Below are 20,663 nucleotides of genomic sequence, written 5' to 3'. Positions count from 1 at the left end.
GTATTTTATCAAAAGTAATAAAAATAACATTAATTAGGAAATAGCGTTAATATTAGCGGTTCACGTATTACGAATACGTATGAAATATTTACGACGAAGATGATGATCACACATGGTAATAGTCGAGATACTACATATTTACATGCATGATATAAACTTGATTTACCGGCAAGTTTTGGCTAACGCGACAATCATAATAAACTTAAAACGCTCTAAGTATATACTTTCGTTCATCATAATTTAAGACGATGCATCAGCTCTGCATTACTTGTCATAAGGGTGCGTCTACACGATGCATGTAGCTCCAGCAAGTTAACATACGCAAGTGACAAGCGACAAGAGCACGCGGGTGGGTATTTTGCTTTGGTACATGCGCGAGTCGTTGGACCCGCACGTCTTTTAAATGCATGTAACCTGCTCATGTGCCTCAACATGCGCAAGCTACTTGCACCGTGTAGATGCACCCTAACTTCGTGGGTGAATGTTCCGCGCATGCGTACTAATAGTTTCAATCACCGCTCTAAACGTAACATACATTGTATAACTTAACATTTACTTGTAAGTCATATCCTTGCGACTATTAATTTCCGATTTAAATAGGCAGTCGTTTTAATGGCTTTTTTTTTTCAATTGTAATATTTCGACATCAGAAAACATTTTAATAGTATCTGGCAACTATTGAGGCTTAACTTCTTAACTTGTAATGGGTATATTGTTATTATTCTGGATTTAGTACACCGATTCCTGCACCCAGTAAACTTATCAAGGCAACTGTGGGATGACTCACGCATAACCTTAGATTTTTTTTATATCTTTATTTCTTTTAAATTTGGGGTTTTTGTCCAATAAGTATGCCTACCCCATCATACCTTGTTACAAGATTAAATCACTTATTAACTATGTTCAGTTTATAATTTTGGGTTTGCCAGAATGCTTTGAACCAGAACCTTAGATATGATACATAGACTACATAATTCAAACTTTATAAAGCTTTATAGTATTAGTAGCATTTGAACATCTTTGGTAGTCATTATGGGTAACCAGAAGCCAGTAAGTCTGACAACCAGTCTTATCTAGGAGTATTGGGTTGAGGAGGTCAGACAGGCAGTCGCTTTGTAAAATACTGGTACTCAGCTGCATCCGGCTAGACTAGAAGCCGACCCCAACATAGTTGGGAAAAAGCTAGGCAGATGATTGTATTAGTAGCATTAATTCAACATTATTTATTTTTCCGCTCGGTGAGATAATATTGAATATTGAACCGAGTATTGACCGTTGTCTAATCTTCAGCAGACGAGCACATACCTCATAAGATGCATTTATCTAGATCGTTCTACATTATAAATCAGTGTGATTAAAAATGCTTGAATAAAAACAGTACCGCATGTTTCGTAACTACGATCTAAGATAACTTTAGTGAGAAGACTGTTCATTCGCCGTTCCTAACCTAGATAATTGCAGTTTTAATTTTATTTTTTGTCTGTATGTGTGGTACAGAATGTACCTCTATTATGATATCTTCTATAGAAGTAGATACTGTTTACAAAGTTATATAATTGGAACGTAAGTTGCGTATGCAGGTATCGGAATTCTGGTCTATTTTTTTTCTTTTATTTTGTTTAATTTGGAATGATAGAGGCGTTTATGGTTCCGTGCTTTTGTAGTTATGTTTCCTTGCATTTACTGCCGATATGTAAGTTTACCAATTTTAAAAGGAGAAGGATTTTTTGATGAGGTTATAAGCTTTACTGTCAAATTAGCTGTTTTTGTACAAAGAAGACACACGGACTAGAAATTCCACGGGTACTCACCCCACGTACCACTTCAAAATACTCTGCGCATCTTACTGCATAGACTGATACAGAAGTAGATAACTGTAAGTTAATTCACCGTTACGAAATATATCAGCACTTGGAGATAGTTTGCTAAACATTTTAAATCATTTCTACAGTTCCTAGTTTTGACATTTCTGACGTCGAAACTGCGGAGACCCCTCGAGATAGCCGGCAAAGTTACCAACAGACCAACTGCTGCGTAGGTACATAACTTGTTAATATTGCCTCCGGACCACTTCCCTAAGCGTGATTTCATTTAGGAGTAAATGCAGAGACGTTAATGACAAGAATTTCCGTGATCTACTTCTGAAACACCGAGATCTCGCAACATACATAATGGAGGTACTAAACGTTTTGAAACAATGTGAAGGAAATGCTCTCAAAAGGGTACTTCCTTTCCATACACAAATTATTACACAATATGCATGTAAATTATTACTTGGACTAGACAGCGATCTAATCTTAGCATAATGATCAAATTGAAGCGCGTCGGTGCTTCTAGAAATATAACGTGTGTATATAGTAACACTAGCTTCTGGCCGCGGTTTCACCCGCGTCCCGTAGCTGGATGGTGGCAAAAACTTTTCTGTTCTCCCGGGTCTAAGTTACCTTCCCTCTAATTTTCAACTTAAACCACCTAATTATAAAACGTGATTTAAAGAAGTACCCACTTTTGTAATAGGTCTAACTTTGTTCGGGACCGTGTCTTAAACCTGGTACAAATGATGGTATTTTTTTAAAACCACGTTGTATAATAAGTTGGAAACGGTTCACCCATTCACGCGAGATGGCATGAGCAAGGGATATAGAGATTCATTTATATATGTATTGTATATATAGAAGGTAATGGGTGTTGATGTCGAATAGTGAAACTTCCATTATTTTTGTGTTAGGAAACTTGGGTATTTCCTCAATTGACCTTCCGAGTGGACATAGGAAATTCTGTTTCGAGTCGAATGCTGCAGACGTTACGGACGAGTGCGGATGGCGGTAGGCTCGATATCACCATTCACGTTCATTATACTTTAATTAGTTTCATTTAAAATTGAAAATTATTTATAAATAGAATTTTGATTACATTTTGTGACATTGTGTGTACTGTGTAGAGGTATGATGATTAGGCTTTATGTTGGTTCCATAGATCGTTGTGTCATATCCATGTTCATATTTTTTTACCTGTAGGTTTTGGCTAACTCTATCTTAAATCAGCCAGTTCATTACACATCAGTCAGTTCCACTCTTTCTCTTTCCATAGTCATAGTTAAAGTCATCAAATAGTGCAAGAAAAAGCTCCTAAATAACGATTCTAAAGAAAATGTACGCTGTTAAATACCTACTGACTTTATTTGTTCGGTCGGAAACACCTTTAAACTTCCAGCAATTGGACATTGACCTTCCCATAGATTTCAAAAACCTACGAAGGTCACAAACGGCGTCCCCTTGAACTATCTAACTGTTATACTCTCTGGAATTTCATAAACATTGCGTTGTTACTCTTTTATTATAGAATGATAATCATAATACTCGTATTATGTGGCTGTTATAATATCATCATGTTCCCTTCCGTCGGAATGATAGTAAAAGTGTCTCGGCTTCCATTCGCCGCCGCCGACAAACTCTTGCGCATCTACATTGCAACTTTAATTTACGCTTGATGTTCTTTTATTTTTATATGTTATGTGTGTGAGTACGTCTGCTTGTTTTGCTTTTTTATTGCAGATTGAATAACAGTTTCGAGTTTGGTTTTAAATCTATAGGTGGGTACGTACTTCTATTGAGGTAAAAGGAAGATGTGTATGAAATAATAGTAGCTAGACTTATTTTAATGCAAACAACAGCGTGGGCCAGATGATAAAAAAAAAACATATCAAAATAATGCGAAACTTAGTTCTTGGCATCAATCAAACTAAAAAGAGGAATGAAATCTCTAATTTACTTATTACACATTAAACTTCTAAATTGTATAAAAGTAGATTGTTCAAAAAACACGTTTCTGAATTAAATTCAACCCACAGCTATTAATTATCAAAATTAATTAAACGCAAGCGGTTTATGACATTACATTTATATTTAAAGTCATAAAATCTTAATTCTAGATAAACAGCCAGATTTCGGATAAAATTCATAATATTTCCGTATTCAACGCTATTGATTAGACTGTAGATACGACCATTCTGAGAAAAAGGCAATCAAACATGGTTGAAACATGACTAGAGGGCATATAAAGCAATAAACTTTTTCTGTTCCCGAGCGCGCTTTACACCGCGGGCGCAATGCCTTCATAAATTATCCTTTATAACGGGCTTTTCAATAAAACAAACTCCTATATTGGTGGCTTATTTATTGCCTGAACACCACTGGCCTATATACACGATGAGAATACAGTCGTCAACCAATTAGATTCTCGACGACTCGCACCTGATACACAAGTACCTACCGCTCATCATTGTTGTCGTATTATCTCCGAACCACAAACGAATTTCCACTCTACTACTACCAAGTAAACTGTCTTTTCACTGTAATGATACAGTTCTGAAGATATATTCGCCAAGAAAATGATCTACGCAAATATGAACCTTCCAAGTCAATATTCGAGCTTAAAATTGATTGCAACAGTGCAGTTTTTGTTAGAAGAATTTTATTATGGTATAATGCGTTCTGTTTAGTGGTGATAGGGTTGAAATTGATTTGTGTGACTCGGTGCGCGCATTAGATCGACGCCGCCGAGAGGTAGTGTCGCGAAACGCGACCACGTTGCGATATAAAAGGAAGTTTTGTTTAAATTTCTTTATCACACACCAACTGCCTGCACCCGCGTTCGGTCACTCACCGCTCTATCTTCTTACACCATGTCTGCCCGTCTTCTGGTGAGTTCATATTCATTCATATATCTATAAACATTACATACATTACAGCCATCTAAAGGAATATTATGTGAAGTTGCCACATGTTAGGCGGACATCAGTTACCGTCAAATTAGGAAGTATAGCTTTTCTGAGCCTGAAAATGAATACCAAACATAAATCAAATTGTATAGTGAACATTATAGTATAATTGTAGCATAAATACAAGTTCTTTCAGTAATACTAAAAGTGCGAAATATAAACTAGCCTAATTGCATACCTATTTACAGCAACAGTAGTAACAATGTCACAACAAACAAAAAAGATTAAAATATAACGGAAGTTGGCAGAGATTGCGATCCAATCAAGAACATTGCTTCATTCATGGACAATACAGAAAACTGTCGATATCTAATTAAAACTTTGACACAATTTCTCTTCACGTCATCGCGGTAATTTCACATCTATTGTTACGACCTTGTTCAGAAAATAAACATGGTTTTAAATTATGTGAAAATTAATTTTGCATTTTTTGGTTAACTACATAATGCTTACATGTTTGTGAACGAAACGCGTCAAGCAAAAAAGTAACGTTCGTACGTAAATAATGGACTTTTCTTGATACAAATAATGAAACTTTTGCTCAGCAGTGATACCAAATAGACACGTAATTGTATTTTGCACAGAGAGGGAGACATTTTCATTGTTAGTCAGTAGTAGGTACGTACAACTGATACCCGGAGAGTTTAGAAAGTCGTCTCGAATGTCACGTTCTATTCAAGGCTTTTTTTTCTTAATTTAAGTTATTATTTATTTATCGGTTATTTGCAGTACCTTGTTATGATGTTCTTGTTTTGTTAAAACAATGGTAAATAGCTATATTTGTTGTGTTGAAGCCATGCCCTGACGCCTAGCGAAATCTACTAATGCTTGCCTTTGCGATTACTTTTCCGTTTCCGTGTGTTTTTCCTTCCGAGTGAACTTTCTACAGAGATACTAATATTTATGGTGAGCAGCGAAGCACTTGACGTGTTAACATAGTACTTGCTTGTTCACTAACACATACGTAGTCTATGAATTGTTTAAAACGCGTATTGACGTAAGTGACATTTTTCGTAGTTCGGCGTAGCAATTTTGTAGCAAAAGTAGTAAACGTTGTTAACGAATAAAGTTTTTTTGAAGTTATAAGAAAAATGTTTAGGTGGTTAGTGTCGATTTGGTATTATCTGCTTAACCGAAAGTTGTCTTGATTGCTGTTTAAAAAAGTTGCGCGTTTTGATGGTAGAGAAAATGACCAACCATTTTGAAAGAGTAGGACTTAATTATCTTCTGTATCGTGACCTAATGTGTGAGATAATAAATGAACTAAAAATATTCAAACTTATAAATATAGGGATCAAAATCATGATGAAAACAAAAACTTAAACAAATATGCTTTTTTTATAAAATTAGGTAGGAAATGTCGTCTAAAAAATATGAAAAAGCTGTTTCACGAAGTCCCTTACGCTTCCCGTAGGTACTTTTTTGCTCATAAGTTTAATATAGCACTCAGAATCAGAAATTGAATCCAGTGATCGAATTAGATGTATGCGTTTGAGATCGGCGGCTTCATGTAAAACACTGATACACGGATGCCTTCTTATACTGGATGCTAACCCCAATGACAGCGAAAAAACTAGGCAAATCATATAAAGTAACAACGACCCGGTCCGGCTTCGCACAGAATATGGGTATTTCCCCACAATTCAATGGATGTTATTATACATGTGGATTCACTTTATCTATTAAAAAAACCGCTCCAAAATCCGTTGCATAGTCTTAAAGATTTAAGCGTATAAAGGGACATAGTAAAAAAGTCGTGGTGGCCTAGTGGGTAAAAGACCAACCTCTCAAGTATGAGGGCGCGGGTTCGATCCCAGGTCAGGCAAGTACCAATGCAACTTTTCCAAGTTTGTATGTACTTTCTAAGTATATCTTAGACACCATTGACTGTGTTTCGGATGGCACGTTAAACTGTAGGTCCCGGCTGTCATTAAACATCCTTGGCAGTCGTTACGGGTAGTCAGAAGCCAGTAAGTCTGACACCAGTCTAACCAAGGGGTATCGGGTTGCCCGGGTAACTGGGTTGAGGAGGTCAGATAGGCAGTCGCTTCTTGTAAAGCACTGGTACTCAGCTGAATCCGGTTAGACTGGAAGCCGACCCCAACATGATTGGGAAAAAGGCTCGGAGGATGATGAAAGGGACATAGTGACAGAAAATATGATGTTTTATACTATGTAGTGAAGAGTTTGAGTTTGTTATTTCTAAAGAACCTATTCTCACCTTCCAGGTTGTGTTAGTCTGCATGGCAGAGCTGACGGCGTTGATCGCGGCGGGCGGCGGCGGCGGCGGCCACAAGAAGGTCATCATCCACGTGCCTTTGTTCGTGAAACATCATCATCACAAACACACCATCGTCAAGCACATTCATCACAAGAGCGGCGGCGGTGGTGGTGATGACCACTACGAGGTTTTGGGATACACTTACGGAGAACCTAAGCCTGCGCCACATTTCGGAGGAGGTGAGCGTGACAACAAGATATAGTTCGTCTAAACTGAAGCTTAGAATTTCGTCTTAGACCAGCTTTACATGAGGGAGAAATGTAATAGTTCTTGTACGAATGTTTGAGCACTTCTAAACCTCCTAAAAGATAAACTGGTTGAGTCGTATATTGTCACCTTAATGTACATCTATACTAATATTATAAAGCTGAAGAGTTTGTTTGTTTGTTTGAACGCGCTAATCTCAGGAACTACTGGTCCAATTTGAACAATTCTTTCGGTGTTAGATAGCCCATTTATCGAGGAAGGCAGAGGTTCCCATGGGATGCGGGTGAAACCGCTGGCAGAAGCTAGTAATACATATGCCTGTAACGATTCACGAAAATCTAACTAAGCAGGCTTCACTTTCAGAGTTTGAAGTAGGTACATAATCAGATAAATAGAAGCTTATAGCGTAAATAAAGCAGTAGAAATGAACCAGAAAAGCTTGGAACTTCCCAGAAAAAAAGTTTTAGATTAAAATAGATAATGATCTATTTTGAATCCTAACTCTAACTGTAGAGCAGGAAAAATAAAACTAGAGAACATAACTCATAATATCTATCAAAAGTACATTGAAAGTAAAACACATTGATGCACGACTTAGATATTACGACTTAATGTTCGTAATAAACGCAGGTGTCATTATATACAATTGGAGCTCTATCTAAAATCGCTAATGTTGTAATAATTACTCCGACATGAATGTAACAAATGCTGATGTTGTAATTTCAGGACACGGTTGGGGAGCGGCGGAGGAAACTCACGACGGTAGTTACGGTGAGGCTCCCGTCAGCTTCGAAGGTGGTGACCACACGGGCTACGCTCTCTCTTCTGGCGGTGAGGAAGAGTCCTACGGCTCCGAAGGAGGCCACGGAGGATACTGAGCCTCAAGATACAAATAAAACTGTACATAGCATAGCTTTAAGGTGTAACATGGCATTAGCAGTGAAGTAGCTTAGCAAATCACTGGGAAATTAGCGTGCAACAATTCGATTTGGAGTACAAAACAACATTTTGCTTTCAGTACAAATTTTTACAATCACAGCACGTTGGTTTCTTACAATAATACTCAAAGGGCCCAGTGATATAATTAGCCTCATTATATTTACATCGTTGTGAAGGTTTGTCTTGAATGTATTGTATGTAGCTTTACAGTTTGACTGTAACCGTGAAGTCCGTCTGTTTGTGTTATCTATAAGTTATCATTAAGGAACTGTTGTTGTGAATCCTCCCGGTTTTAAACGGGAATTTGTTAATAATATTATATCTGTTGTTAATTTAAAATACTTGTATTTTGACGAGTGTATTATTTTCACCTTTGTTTCATACATGTGCGGTCGCTTTTTCATCTTTAGTTAATTGTTCCGATGGTATATTTTTAATACGCATTAGAAGCATAAAATTTGAAAGAGCAAAATGAACCCAAGCCGTCGGTATTCGCTGCAAAAAACAAACAGTGACAGTAAACTTTCTAGCATAGCACAGCTTTGTTCGTTTTGTGATTTTCCGCGTCTGGATGCGGAGACGTAACAGATAGATTTTGTTTTTTTTTCTTGCGTAGATTTAGTTACGGAACCTTCAAATATGGTTGTCTATGTGTGAGTGTGAATGTGTTGCGCTCTCCTCCGTGTTGCGAGACGGAAGTTGCATGTCTGCGTGATATTTTTATATTTTATTTGTTTAATGCTCTTGATTATACAACGCCACGCGTTGCATTAGGCATGCAGTGTAGTGTACTTTCATGATGAGCAAGAGATTACAAGTTATAATGAAAACGATAATTCGACCTAAGATTCTTTTTATCTAATGACTTAAATTTTAAATAATACGATCTTCTTCTTAAATAATTCAGACTTTATGATAATTTGTGTAAAAAAACAAAATATAAAAATATGCGTGTGTATATAATAGTAATAGGCCTATCCGGATACGTAGTATATGTGAAGGCGTAAAATATAAATTCAAATCGACATACAATTAATAAATATCATTTCGATTTTTCTATTAATTAGATGACAATTCGTAAACGAATGTTAAACCTATTGTTATATTGTTGGTCAATCATCAACAGAGGTACAGTTTGTGACTAACAACTTTTAATTTTTGAAATCAATTATTTTGACTCTTTGGACATTAATTCAGAGATCTTATAGAGAATTCAGGCCAAAGGAGATGGCCAAATTTTCAAAGTAAAAAAACCCAGAATCGACAGCAATGAAATGCTTACCAATAGGTTCATTATGATAGACCTTTGATGGTGCCAAAAACTCCAGCCTGAAATCCATGGGATATAGGAGCTATATCATATTTTCACAAAAATAGGTCGTTGAATTTATATTGATTTTAAAGATCATTTACATCAAGGAACATAAAAACAAATGTATGTACACTAAGATTATACTAGCCAAAAGTAATATCCCCATAGTTACTGAGATTGCCTGGTGATTAAAAGGTCTTATATTTAACAACTCCAAACACGAAAGCACCGACCTTACTTACTTGGAGAGGTTTTGCAGTTATATGCAACCTTCACAACTGGCTATGAAACGTCTTTTTAAAAATTGTCTTTGAAAATCGCGCCATGTGACATTGTCAAATGTAACAAATGACTTAGCGATGCAAAACGGTCCAATCACGAGTCTGCATTCAACTTCTAATGAACATGAAACAGTAAAAGTAAACTTTTCTGTGAACTAAAATCATGATCGAAAAAAGGTTATAAAAAGAGAACCCCATGGTTTTTAGATGAAATGAAATACTTTTTTTAATCCTTACATTATACTGAATCCAATCGTACATATGAAGTTTCTGTCGACTCTGGGTGTTTTTTTGGCCATCTCCTTTCTTGCCATTGACTAGTAGCCAACTTCGGACAAGCAAACAAAGCTTCATAATAGTCAAACAATATATGGACACAAGCTGTAACACATTCGTGTGGCGTCAAACGGCTGAATTCAAAAATACAAAATTATTAGGTGTGGCCTTACTTATAGATTAAAGGCTGGACGTGAAAAAAGATAAAGAAGAGAAAGAGAAAAATGAAGAGCTGATATGCTGGAGTAAGAGTTATTTCAAAAATAATAGTTACTTCAACTGTTTAAATAATTAATTTATAACTCTACTGTTTCAAATAACGTGCATAACAGCTAGAATCATCATATGCAGAAATCTATGATTGAATTTGCTTCGGGATCAGTTTTGGTAAAGAATTAAGCAGTAGGTAATAAGGTCAGTAAGCTCTGATGTCCCTAAGTCTATGTAAAATCAAGTTAAAAAAAAAAACCGGCCAAGTGCGAGTCGGACTCGCTCACGAAGGGTTCCGTACCAGAGCAAAAATTAGCAAAAAAAATCCAAAATATTTATTTTATTCTAGTTTTCAGTATTTGTTGTTATAGCGGCAACAGAAATACATCACCTCTGAAAATTTCAGCTCTCTTACTATCACGGTTAATGAGATACAGCCTGGTGACAGACGGACGGACGGACGGACAGAGGAGCGAAAACAATAGGGTCCCGTTTTACCCGTTGGGTACGGAACCCTAAAAACTAGGTCATGTGTACAAAATAACACAGTGACACGATAACCTTTGGTAAGATTAGTTAGAAACTTTCTAACTTCTGATTACCCGTAACGACTGCCAATGATAAGATAGTCTCCGACCACGGAGCCTTCACACAGAACTAGCAATTCTGAGTTTATTCTGTGCATCAGCATTTTCATCTTTTCATCCTATAACTTTCTTCATTTTGATGTAGGTGAGGACTACAAATATTTTTCCACTTCAAAGAAAAAGCACGATGTGGATATTGCTGGTCAATGTCTTCAGGAACCTAGGAAGAAGCAGTACTCATATTTGTATTTTCCCACTGGACCCCACCACCCCAGATTATAGTCTACAAATACAGATAATCTATTGTTGACCCATAGTTCAATGCGCTTAAAGCGTAAGAAAGGACATAGGCCACTTTTTATCTGGGTGCGGTAAGTATAGGGCTGCCATCCGTCCGGGTTTCCCCGGATTTGTCCTCGTTTTGACCCCGTCCGGGGGACGTCCGGGCGGGTTTTCAAAAAGCGTCCGGGGAAAACCCGGACACTTTTCATGTAAGAAAGCACCTAACTGTATTTCCGTATTTATCGGCATTATGATACAAAACACTAACCTCATTCGGTGTAAGAGTACCCGTCCGGGGAAAAAATGCGATTTACGTCAAATGTCCGGGTTTTTTTTAATCTTTGTCCGGGTTTGGCGAAATTCGAGATGGCAGCCCTAGGTAAGTAGTTCTCTGGCCGTAGCGACAGGAACTACTAGTAATAAGAAACTAAAATGCCTTCGCAATCAGAGTTCTGAGTTTTCAAAGGTAATAGCCATTTTTGAGAATTGATTGTTTTATGGCTAATAATATATTGAATTAATAAGTTTTCTGCATTAAAAAGTTTAATCATTACTTTCAGATATTAATATGGCGAATTATAAGTGTAGAACATAATGTATATATCTATATATCTACATATATCTTGTGTCTGATGACAACAAACAGTGACATGAACCTTAATTAGACACATCGGTTGCAACGATAACCTTATCCAACAGAACTTTTATATGCATCGGGGCACAAATCTGACTCTTGTAAAAACTTTGGAAAGCTCTAGTCAAAAATATATAGGTATGCTAGTTTTGAAGGGTTTTTATCTACGGGCCATTGATGAATATTTTAAATAAATAAAATAAAAAAACCGGCCAAGTGCGATATGGACTCGCGCATGAAGGGTTCCGTACCATTATTTAAAATGAGCAAAAAAACACGTTTGTTGTATGGAAGGCCCCAAAATTATTTATTTAATTCTAGTTTTCAGTATTTGTTGTTATAGCGGCAACAGAAATACATCATCTGTGAAAATTTCAACTCTCTAACTATCACGGTTCATAAGATACAGCCTGGTGACAGACGGACGGACGGAGGAGCGAAAACACCGTAACCGTTTTACCCTTTGGGTACGGAACCCTAATGATTGGCTGCAGAACAACTGAGCATCACCAGTACCTTGACGTTACCTACCTCCTGAGCGTCGGCTATGGTTGAAAATCTGCATCAGAACTCTATCTCGCAAAGGGTAGTAGCAAGCAGCATGGTGCAAGTGGGGCGCATGTTTTTCCTTAGTTATTTCTTGTTTTTGCATTTGATTGTTAGTTGTTATTATTTTAGTATTATTTATACGTTATATTTTCGCAAAATTGTTTTGTTAATCCTATGCCATCTGAAATATCAAGAGCACCACTTAACATTTCATACAGCTCTTTATAGCCATCAGCTTTTTAATACTTACTTCTAGCTTATTCATTTAGATAGGAAAAGTCCGACTTGCTTTTTGTAGCAATTTCTCCGAGTTTCCCATTCCCTTGCTTCGTGAGAAAACTCGTTGACAATTCTAACTAAAATCTCTTTCTCAGTCATTGCCTTTCTTTGTATTAAGTACTCTTGGATTTTTTCGTCGAAGGAAATAATTGCTTCTTGGCAAGGGCATACTATACTATAAGTTTTACTATGATTGTTTGTTACTTCTGAGCTGATTTTCTATCTACGTGTACAATTCGGGAAGGTTGTGTGTAGAAAAACTAAGTGAGTGTGTGTTCTAAGTTGTAACTAGGTCATATATCTTGAGATTTCTTTAAAGACACAACAAGTTTTAAAGCCCAAATAGAATTTGATTCTCTCACTATGTGAAATAGCTATGTCAAAATTAAATATTGTATCTACCAAGAGTGCTATCTTATGTTTGAGATATTTTTTGTTAATAAATAAGTCAAAACAACTTTATTGATTTTTATTAAAAAACAACAACAACAATTAATAAAAAATAACAACAATAACATGAATAACAATAGAAAACACAAAACACCTACAACTAATGTTCATTGGTATATTAGGAGGGGTTACAAAATCAAAATTATGACAACATTAGTAAAATATCTTAACAAAAGTAAAATTATTTGTAAGCTGATGAACCTCCTTATCGATTCCTTAAAGAAAATGCGTGTCAGAAGTTCAATCAATCCTCCTCCTCCGAGCCTTTTCCCAAACTATGTTGGGGTCGGCTTCCAGTCTAACCGGATTCAGCTGAGTGCCAGTGCTTTACAAGAAGCGACTGCCTATCTGACCTCCTCAACCCAGTTACCCGGGCAACCCGATACCCCTTGGTTAGACTGGTGTCAGACTTACTGGCTTCTGACTACCCGTAACGACTGCCAAGGATGTTCAATGACAGCCGGGACCTACAATTTCAGAAGTTCAATCAATCAATACCTATAAATCTGGATCAATAGTATTCAGATTGTCAATAAGATTGAGTCAGCTCTTGTTCGATAAGTTTGACTGAACGCTCCATACATAATAACGTTTCGATACTTTACGTATAGGAATTCGATTGAATATTTCCTGAACACAACAACTGAATGATTTCTCATTGGTTACGCAACAGCCTAAGTAAAGAATGCTTATTTTTTCTTATTAAATTATTCCGTTACAGTTACGTTGACACTTTAAACGTTTTTTCGAAGAGTTGCGCAATTCCGGATCTAGGGCGAGACGAATTGTTGGCCGTTGTCGTTTACTATTTGGGCTGTAGTAAATAGCAATGTAAGTAGTTTGATGACATAAGAGCTTTCAGTAATAAGCTAGTTACAGCACCTTATCTAATAACAATAAAACATACTTTTCCTCAAAACATTGTGACGAAACCTAGTTAATTATACCGAATCTATTTAATTTACAAAACAATTTTTGATTGAATTTGACAGAATTGACCAATTGAATGTATTTTTTATTTACGGAACTATTTCTTCAATTTTAAAAGATGTAATTTTTACAGCAAGTTATCGTGACATATTTGTAGGTTAAGTTATGCTCAATAAGTTTTATGAAAACCTACTTAGCATCTTGGATTTTTAAACTGTTACGATAAAGCCAAACTCATTCAAACAACTATACAACATTACGTATTTGAACTTATAGTTTGCACTTACACTTTTAACTTAAGTATAATTAAAATAACATTTTAAATACAGACATTGTCCATAAAAACTGGTACGGTAACTTATCACGACTTCACATCACAAATTCTATCTTCTAGGAATCTAATATACGAGGGTTTCAACATTACCAGTATTGGTAGTCTGTTGTATGCCCGCCTCTCTCGTGAAGGATACTGGGGTATCTTCGGACAAAGTATTTTCTTCATTCGATATAAATGCTCCGTCTTTACCATCTGATCCCGCAAAAGAGTTCAGTTGACCGTCGAAACTTTCTCCTTGGAAGGACACTGGGAACTCAGCTGAGGGCTCAGCACTAGGCAGGCTTATAGTCTGAGTTGGGGCAGAAGAGGCGAACGGATCGCTCTGCACAGTTCCCGCGAAACTCTCTATGCCACTCGATAGCCCTATAGTAGGCGCCGGTGCTGATGCAAAGTTTGTCGGCAGTGCATCTTGAGCATTCAATTCTGCGTATGGATCATTCGTCGGCTGAGCGGCCGCACTGCGAACATAACCGAACGTCGCTGGGAATCTGTTCTGGAGTTGGTTTACAGTCGTGAACACATCGTCATCTTCCTCGCCTTCTTCGGTCACCTCGTAACCATGGCCGACGCCTTTGTTAGGGAGGGCGCCAGGAAGCGAGTCGAACACTTTAACTTGTTTAACCGTGTGGGTTACTCCGTGTACACGGGGCACCTGAGGGGAAGAGTAGTCTGTGCTCGGGATGCCTCCATATGCAGGCACTGGTGGGGAATATGACGGTGAATATGAAGGAGAGTAGTCATCCTCGTAGGAGGGAATTGCGCTGGGCGTGTAGCTGAAACTTGGCACGACGGGCGCATCGTGGTGATGACCGTGTCCATGATGACCGTGATGTCCATGATGACCGTGATGACCGTGATGACCATGGTGACCATGTTTAGCATGATGATGCTTCCCCCCTTTAGACTCCGTATGAGTCTTCGTATGAACCTTCTTATGATGATGATGATAATGATGGCCGTGGGGAATCTGCGGCTTGTGGTGATGGTGGTGATGATGATGATGCTCTTTCTTTGGCTTGTGATGGTGATGGTGAATAGTGATCACTTTCTTATGGTGGTCATGATGAATGAACTCCGGTATGTGTATTCGCACGTGGTCACTGAAAAAAAGGTTAATTATGTTTGAGACCTAAATAATTTTAACCGATAGTACATATAAGGAGTAGTAAATAATATATAGTAATATATAAATAATTCGCTCATAACAGTCGCCACTACCCACATCAAATTAAGTATATGCAAGAAACATTGAGTACAGTCGCAGGGCATTTATAATTCGCATTATTTTAACATTATTATTCAAGACCAAAGCTGAAGAACATGGCTTTAGTCTAATGGGATCAGGACTGAAAAAGATTAAAAATACATCTTCAAGCTGAATAAGCTAATTTTGCCACCGATAAAAAGCAAGGGATTTATTTATTGCTTCTAAGTTTTAGGGAATCAGAACTTCTGGGAAGCGAGCTTTAATTTAACAACAGCATCATCATATTAATATGTGCATCCTTACTGGTGTTTCCCTCCGCCTCCAGTTTCACCGCCCTCCAGGCACAACACAACTAGCACAGTCAGGTACTTGGCTACGTCCATGGCAGCGACACGACCTCCCACAGACACGACAACTGTCCACAACACGCAGTCACCAGTTCAGCTCAACTAATAACACTAACGGAACAGACCTACGTTCACATTTTGTTTTACATCACAATCAATACTTTCTTTCCTACCCGAGTTTTATTCTTATTTTAGAGCAGTGGAGCGAGCATCACGAGGCAGCACCGCACCGACACCACGCCGCACCGGATTGAGTAGCGCAACATCGCGAGATGACCATTTATCCAATTTCACTTAAATAAACCCGTAATATCAACAAAAAGACAACCATTGCATTGTCGGCGAAGCGGCCCGCAAGACATAGTGGCCACGCGCGAGGGACGATTTTCGCTCTAATTTCCATCGATGCAAAGTTCTTTTCGCGGGCCCGGAAATAAGGCTGCGTTTTTTTGTTGTCGCTGTGTGTAATAACTATTTCACTACCGTTCCAAACGTCGCATTCTTTCCGACCGCAAGGTAGATGCTGTAACACAGTTACGAGGGCTCCGAATACTACAGCTGTTCGTTTCAGTTCAACTTCTGGATAACCCAGTTAAGATGGAATGTGCTCGGCTATCACTTACATAATAGGTTTGAATTCATTGCTCATTCAATACAAATCTGAGTCTTCCGTTGAATGAACTCAATAAAAATAAAAGCTTTGAAGAGTAAGGTCGATTACATCGATTAGTTATTTCTATAAGTGCGGGGTGGCGCTTGGCGTCCAATAAATAAAACATGTTAGGGTCAGATCGGGATCATAAATAACTCTTTAGAGTGAGCCCATTAAAATTTAATCACTCGTTACGATTGAATTTATTGATTTTGTGGTATTGACCAAAGCTTTTTGTGTTTGTTAAGTTTTATAAGTTCTTGCTCAATAGTCTTTAGAATTCCATTCCAGAAAAATAGTGCGTGGCGCGCATGTGCTAAGTACATACGTCCAGAAGATGGCAGATTATCATGATGAATTATCAAGTAAATAGTCCAAGAAGCTTTTCTACTACTCCGATGAGTAACTATACAATAAATCAGGATAAAAATCGTGATATCAAAATTAAATGAAATGTTATTGAGAGAGCCCATGTCTGAGCATACTAAAATTACAAGGTACGTCCTGGATTTTGAAGTTGGGTTTCCGGATTTTGAAATCCGGAAACCCAACAAACCACAAAGGAAGGTTACACACCGATTGACGTCACATGTTAGTGTTGGCCATCGCTGAAAACCAGCGCCGCAACTCTGTCTCGCATAGGGTCGCTGCATATGCTGAGCGAGGGCCATTTCGCGTGATCGTGACGCATATTTTCCTTTTCCCATTCTCTTTTTTTTCGTTTTCATTCCTGTTTTGTTTTATTTTTGTGAGCTTTTATATGTATTCGTTTTTGTGTGTGCGTCACGAACGCGAATAAACGTTTTGATTTGATTTGATTTGATTTGAAATTAGGATATGAAGGTAAAGGTAAAGTTAATAAAAAATAAACCAAAGTCACCTTATGATATTTTTTATTTAAATAACAACCTTTTACCTTAATTAATAACTTAGTAAGTACATAACTTTTGAAACCAACACTTGTGCAATAAATTAAAAAAGCTTTTCTTAAAAACAAATATACAAGTACCATAAGTAGAGCTTTTTAACATAGAGCTTCTGGTTTAGGAGTACGTGTTTGGTAATAAAGTGTATCTACGTTTGAAAATGGTTAAATAAAGAGCAATAATGTCTCTTTGCATAGCTTACCAAAAACTGAATATAAAAATGAAATTATTATTTTTTTAATATTATATCCTACACAGGTACCTACATATGTAATAAGTATTAAAGGTTTTCTAAAGTGAACGAAAATAAAGTAGCTAGATACTAACTAAATCTATAGTAGGGGAGGCGAGAGTGCTAAATCGGGAGTGACTCGAGCGTCAATGAGACCTATTAGATTGCGAAGCTTAGATGATAAGAAGAAAAAAATGTCCTGACATACACACACTTTCATCGGTGGGTGGAGCAGCTATAAACTTTCAAAAATGTAAAAAAAAACAGTTATATGGACATACTCGAGCGCGTCAGATATTAATAGCATGCACGTCCTACGTCATTTTGAAAACATACGTATATTAATCTGACTGTTTCCATGGTGGGGGTGGTAGTAGGTAAGGGTTAAAAATGGGAAAAAAAATAATTTTATCGAGCGCGTCAGATTATCAAAAGGGGTGTTAAGTGAACCAAAACGAAGGCTCTTATGCAATAATCTGACGATTTAGACGTGACCTAAACTCGTGGCCATTACTTGAAATTGCAAAAAAAAATCGCCATTTTGAAATACTCGAGCGCGTCAGATTAAGATATATATGGTTCATTTATGTACCCTTAACGTAATCATCTTATAATCTGACGATTATCTGGAGGAATTCGCTTAATGTGACAATGGAAAGTTTTTTTGCAAACCTTTTAACAAATTGAAGACCTGAAAAAATTGCAAGTAAATAAACCAGTATATACCTATTCTTTGAAGTACAAAACTTTTATTTATAAGCAAATAAGTATGAAAAACATAAAGGACAATGGACACAAATATACGGAACCTCGTACACTCCACCAATAGCAATGTCATACATATCATTGTATAGGCCTTTTTATCTAGAACAACCTTTAATATGACAGCTTTGTTGACGTTTGCCCGTCCTGAGATATAGATCAAAAAGTGTGTAAAAGTTAAAACTAAATAATCCATTGATATCTCAAGTTTTTAAAGGAATATCTAAGTGCTACTACGAGTATGTCTTCTAAGTACTATCAACTTTTACACACTTTTTGATCTATATCTCAGAACGGACAAACATTTCAACAAAGCTGTTATAATAAAGGTTGTTCTCGATAAGAAGGCACATACAATGATATATATGACATTGCTATTAGCGGAGTGTATCAATCTGCTCATACATTACATACATTTCTATAATTTAATAAATTACATTTAATTATAATGACATGTGTCATAAACAATACAATAGAATCTATAATAACATGGCTTGACGGAAATAATCTACGCGTAAATCTTACAAAAACTAATTTTATTCAATTTAATACCCATAGATAAATCTAATATCTAAATAATCTGCCCAGCCTTTTTCCCAGCTATTTTCATACAAAAAAAATACGTATTTTGACTTAATTTATTAGTTTAAAATCATCCAGTAGAGTTGCGCGTTGCCACTCTTGCAGAACAGATAGAAAGAGATAGCAGTTGCTTTCATTGATGAAGCGACACTACGCGCGTAATTTGTGAACCACGTTATGCAGAGTAGAGCCAATGTTAACCGGATGACTAGGCCACCACGACCTGTATAAAAAAGGCGAAGCATACGAAACGGCATTTCTCGGTATCACGATAGGCAAACAATGCAACTGGACGGCACACGTATTTAACAAAAGTATCCAATAAAATGAATCGTCTTCGTTAAAAACAATATATCTGCATACCATGACCAGTAACTTCCTGAGATTAGCGAGTTCAAACAAAAAAACTCTTCAGCTTTATAATATTAGTGTAGATTATTTAAGACCCAAAATGTACTAACACTTACTGCAAATGAATTGAATTGAAAAAAGAGAGAGAGGAATAGAAACTTGGGAGGAGAATACCAGCATCACGTAGCTGCACGCTTTAAACTTTATCGATTAATTTTCCTTACTTCGGTTTACGGGAATCGTCAGATTTTATATTTTTCGTGAACGTTGAATTACTCCCTTCAAAATAAAAAAAAAAATAGCCGCGCTCGAGAAAGTCAAGATGACGTTTTTTTTTTACAAGTTTGTAACCTTCCTACTTCTTATCGTGAATCGCAAATTGTCAGATTAGTGGAATATACACTTTTTAGCATATAACTAACTTACCCTATCTTAATCTGACGCGCTGGAGAATGTCAGATGATAATTTTTTTTTTACTAATCTGATCCTTTATTCTAGACACGCGGCTGCATATACAGGGCTTATATTTGGTGGAGGTGTTAAATGGGGTAATAGGTACCTCCCTATATACTAATCTGCCGCGCTTGAGTAAATCCCGAAATCCCTTCTAGGCCTCCCCTACTACTATGCTAAGAATAAATTACAGGAGCATTGCAGAGAGATCAACATAGAATATTAATTATTACACACTAGACTAACAGAAATACTTAAACCTCTCTTTACTTGAACACGATAGCCCATTTTGGGTGTAGAATGTTTTACCTTCCGAAAGCCGGTGACCCATACTTGTGTTTATAAACGTGTCATGCACAATGTCTTTGTCTGACTTGGCGACTCGACATTACTCGACCAAGCGTTCCCGTAGTCCCGAGTTTACGCATACAAAGATAATGTGCATGTACCTATATTTACATACACAAGCATAGATCATCAGCTTTTGGGAAAAAAAATCTACGGTTATGTCGTTTTATAACTGACTTTGAAGTTGGTTTAAGTATTTGCGTAGGCTGTATCAGTCGATATGTAAGTGAATTAATCAGTCTTAAGTTAACGTAGCTTAGTGAAGGTTCCACCTACTATAACTTTGATAGTTAATATTTATTTGTACAATACTTTTAGGTTCATCTTAATCTACCCGCTAATTTATAATGCTTTAAGTTCTAATTAAGTTACATTACAATCACATTGAAGAAAATGTAAAGAAAACTACTTGATATGAAATTTTTTTCGGTATTATTATTACAATTGCCAATGAAGACTTGAAATATT

General features: G+C 36.9%; 2 protein-coding genes across 2 annotated transcripts; one reads left to right on the top strand and one right to left on the bottom strand.

Annotated features, from left to right (window-relative positions):
- The first annotated feature begins 4,641 nt into the window (after positions 1-4,641).
- On the top strand, positions 4,642-8,546 carry LOC124645222. The gene is made up of 3 exons (XM_047185008.1): positions 4,642-4,702; positions 7,009-7,240; positions 7,995-8,546. Exons 1-3 carry the CDS (start codon positions 4,685-4,687, stop codon positions 8,144-8,146), a joined length of 402 nt encoding a protein of 133 aa, XP_047040964.1. The 5' UTR covers positions 4,642-4,684; the 3' UTR covers positions 8,147-8,546.
- Positions 8,547-14,395: 5,849 nt separating this feature from the next.
- LOC124645506 (midnolin homolog) lies at positions 14,396-15,924 on the bottom strand. Its single transcript, XM_047185324.1, has 2 exons — positions 15,845-15,924; positions 14,396-15,434 (listed from the first exon to the last, which is right to left on the bottom strand). Exons 1-2 carry the CDS (start codon positions 15,922-15,924, stop codon positions 14,396-14,398), a joined length of 1,119 nt encoding a protein of 372 aa, XP_047041280.1.
- Positions 15,925-20,663: the final 4,739 nt, after the last annotated feature.

Source organism: Helicoverpa zea, chromosome 31, assembly GCF_022581195.2.
Source record: "Helicoverpa zea isolate HzStark_Cry1AcR chromosome 31, ilHelZeax1.1, whole genome shotgun sequence".
Lineage (NCBI taxonomy): Eukaryota > Metazoa > Arthropoda > Insecta > Lepidoptera > Noctuidae > Helicoverpa > Helicoverpa zea.
Note: the sequence above shows the minus strand (reverse complement) of the source record. Positions and strands in the feature narration are given on the sequence as shown.

Coding starts and splice junctions, on each gene's coding strand:
- LOC124645222 (XM_047185008.1), top strand. Junction 7,241..7,994: donor TGCGCCACATTTCGGAGGAG/GTGAGCGTGACA, acceptor TTGTAATTTCAG/GACACGGTTGGGGAGCGGCG.
- LOC124645506 (XM_047185324.1), bottom strand. CDS start 15,924: ATGGACGTAGCCAAGTACCTGACTGTGCTAGTTGTGTTGTGCCTGGAG. Junction 15,435..15,844: donor GGAGGCGGAGGGAAACACCA/GTAAGGATGCAC, acceptor CCTTTTTTTCAG/TGACCACGTGCGAATACACA.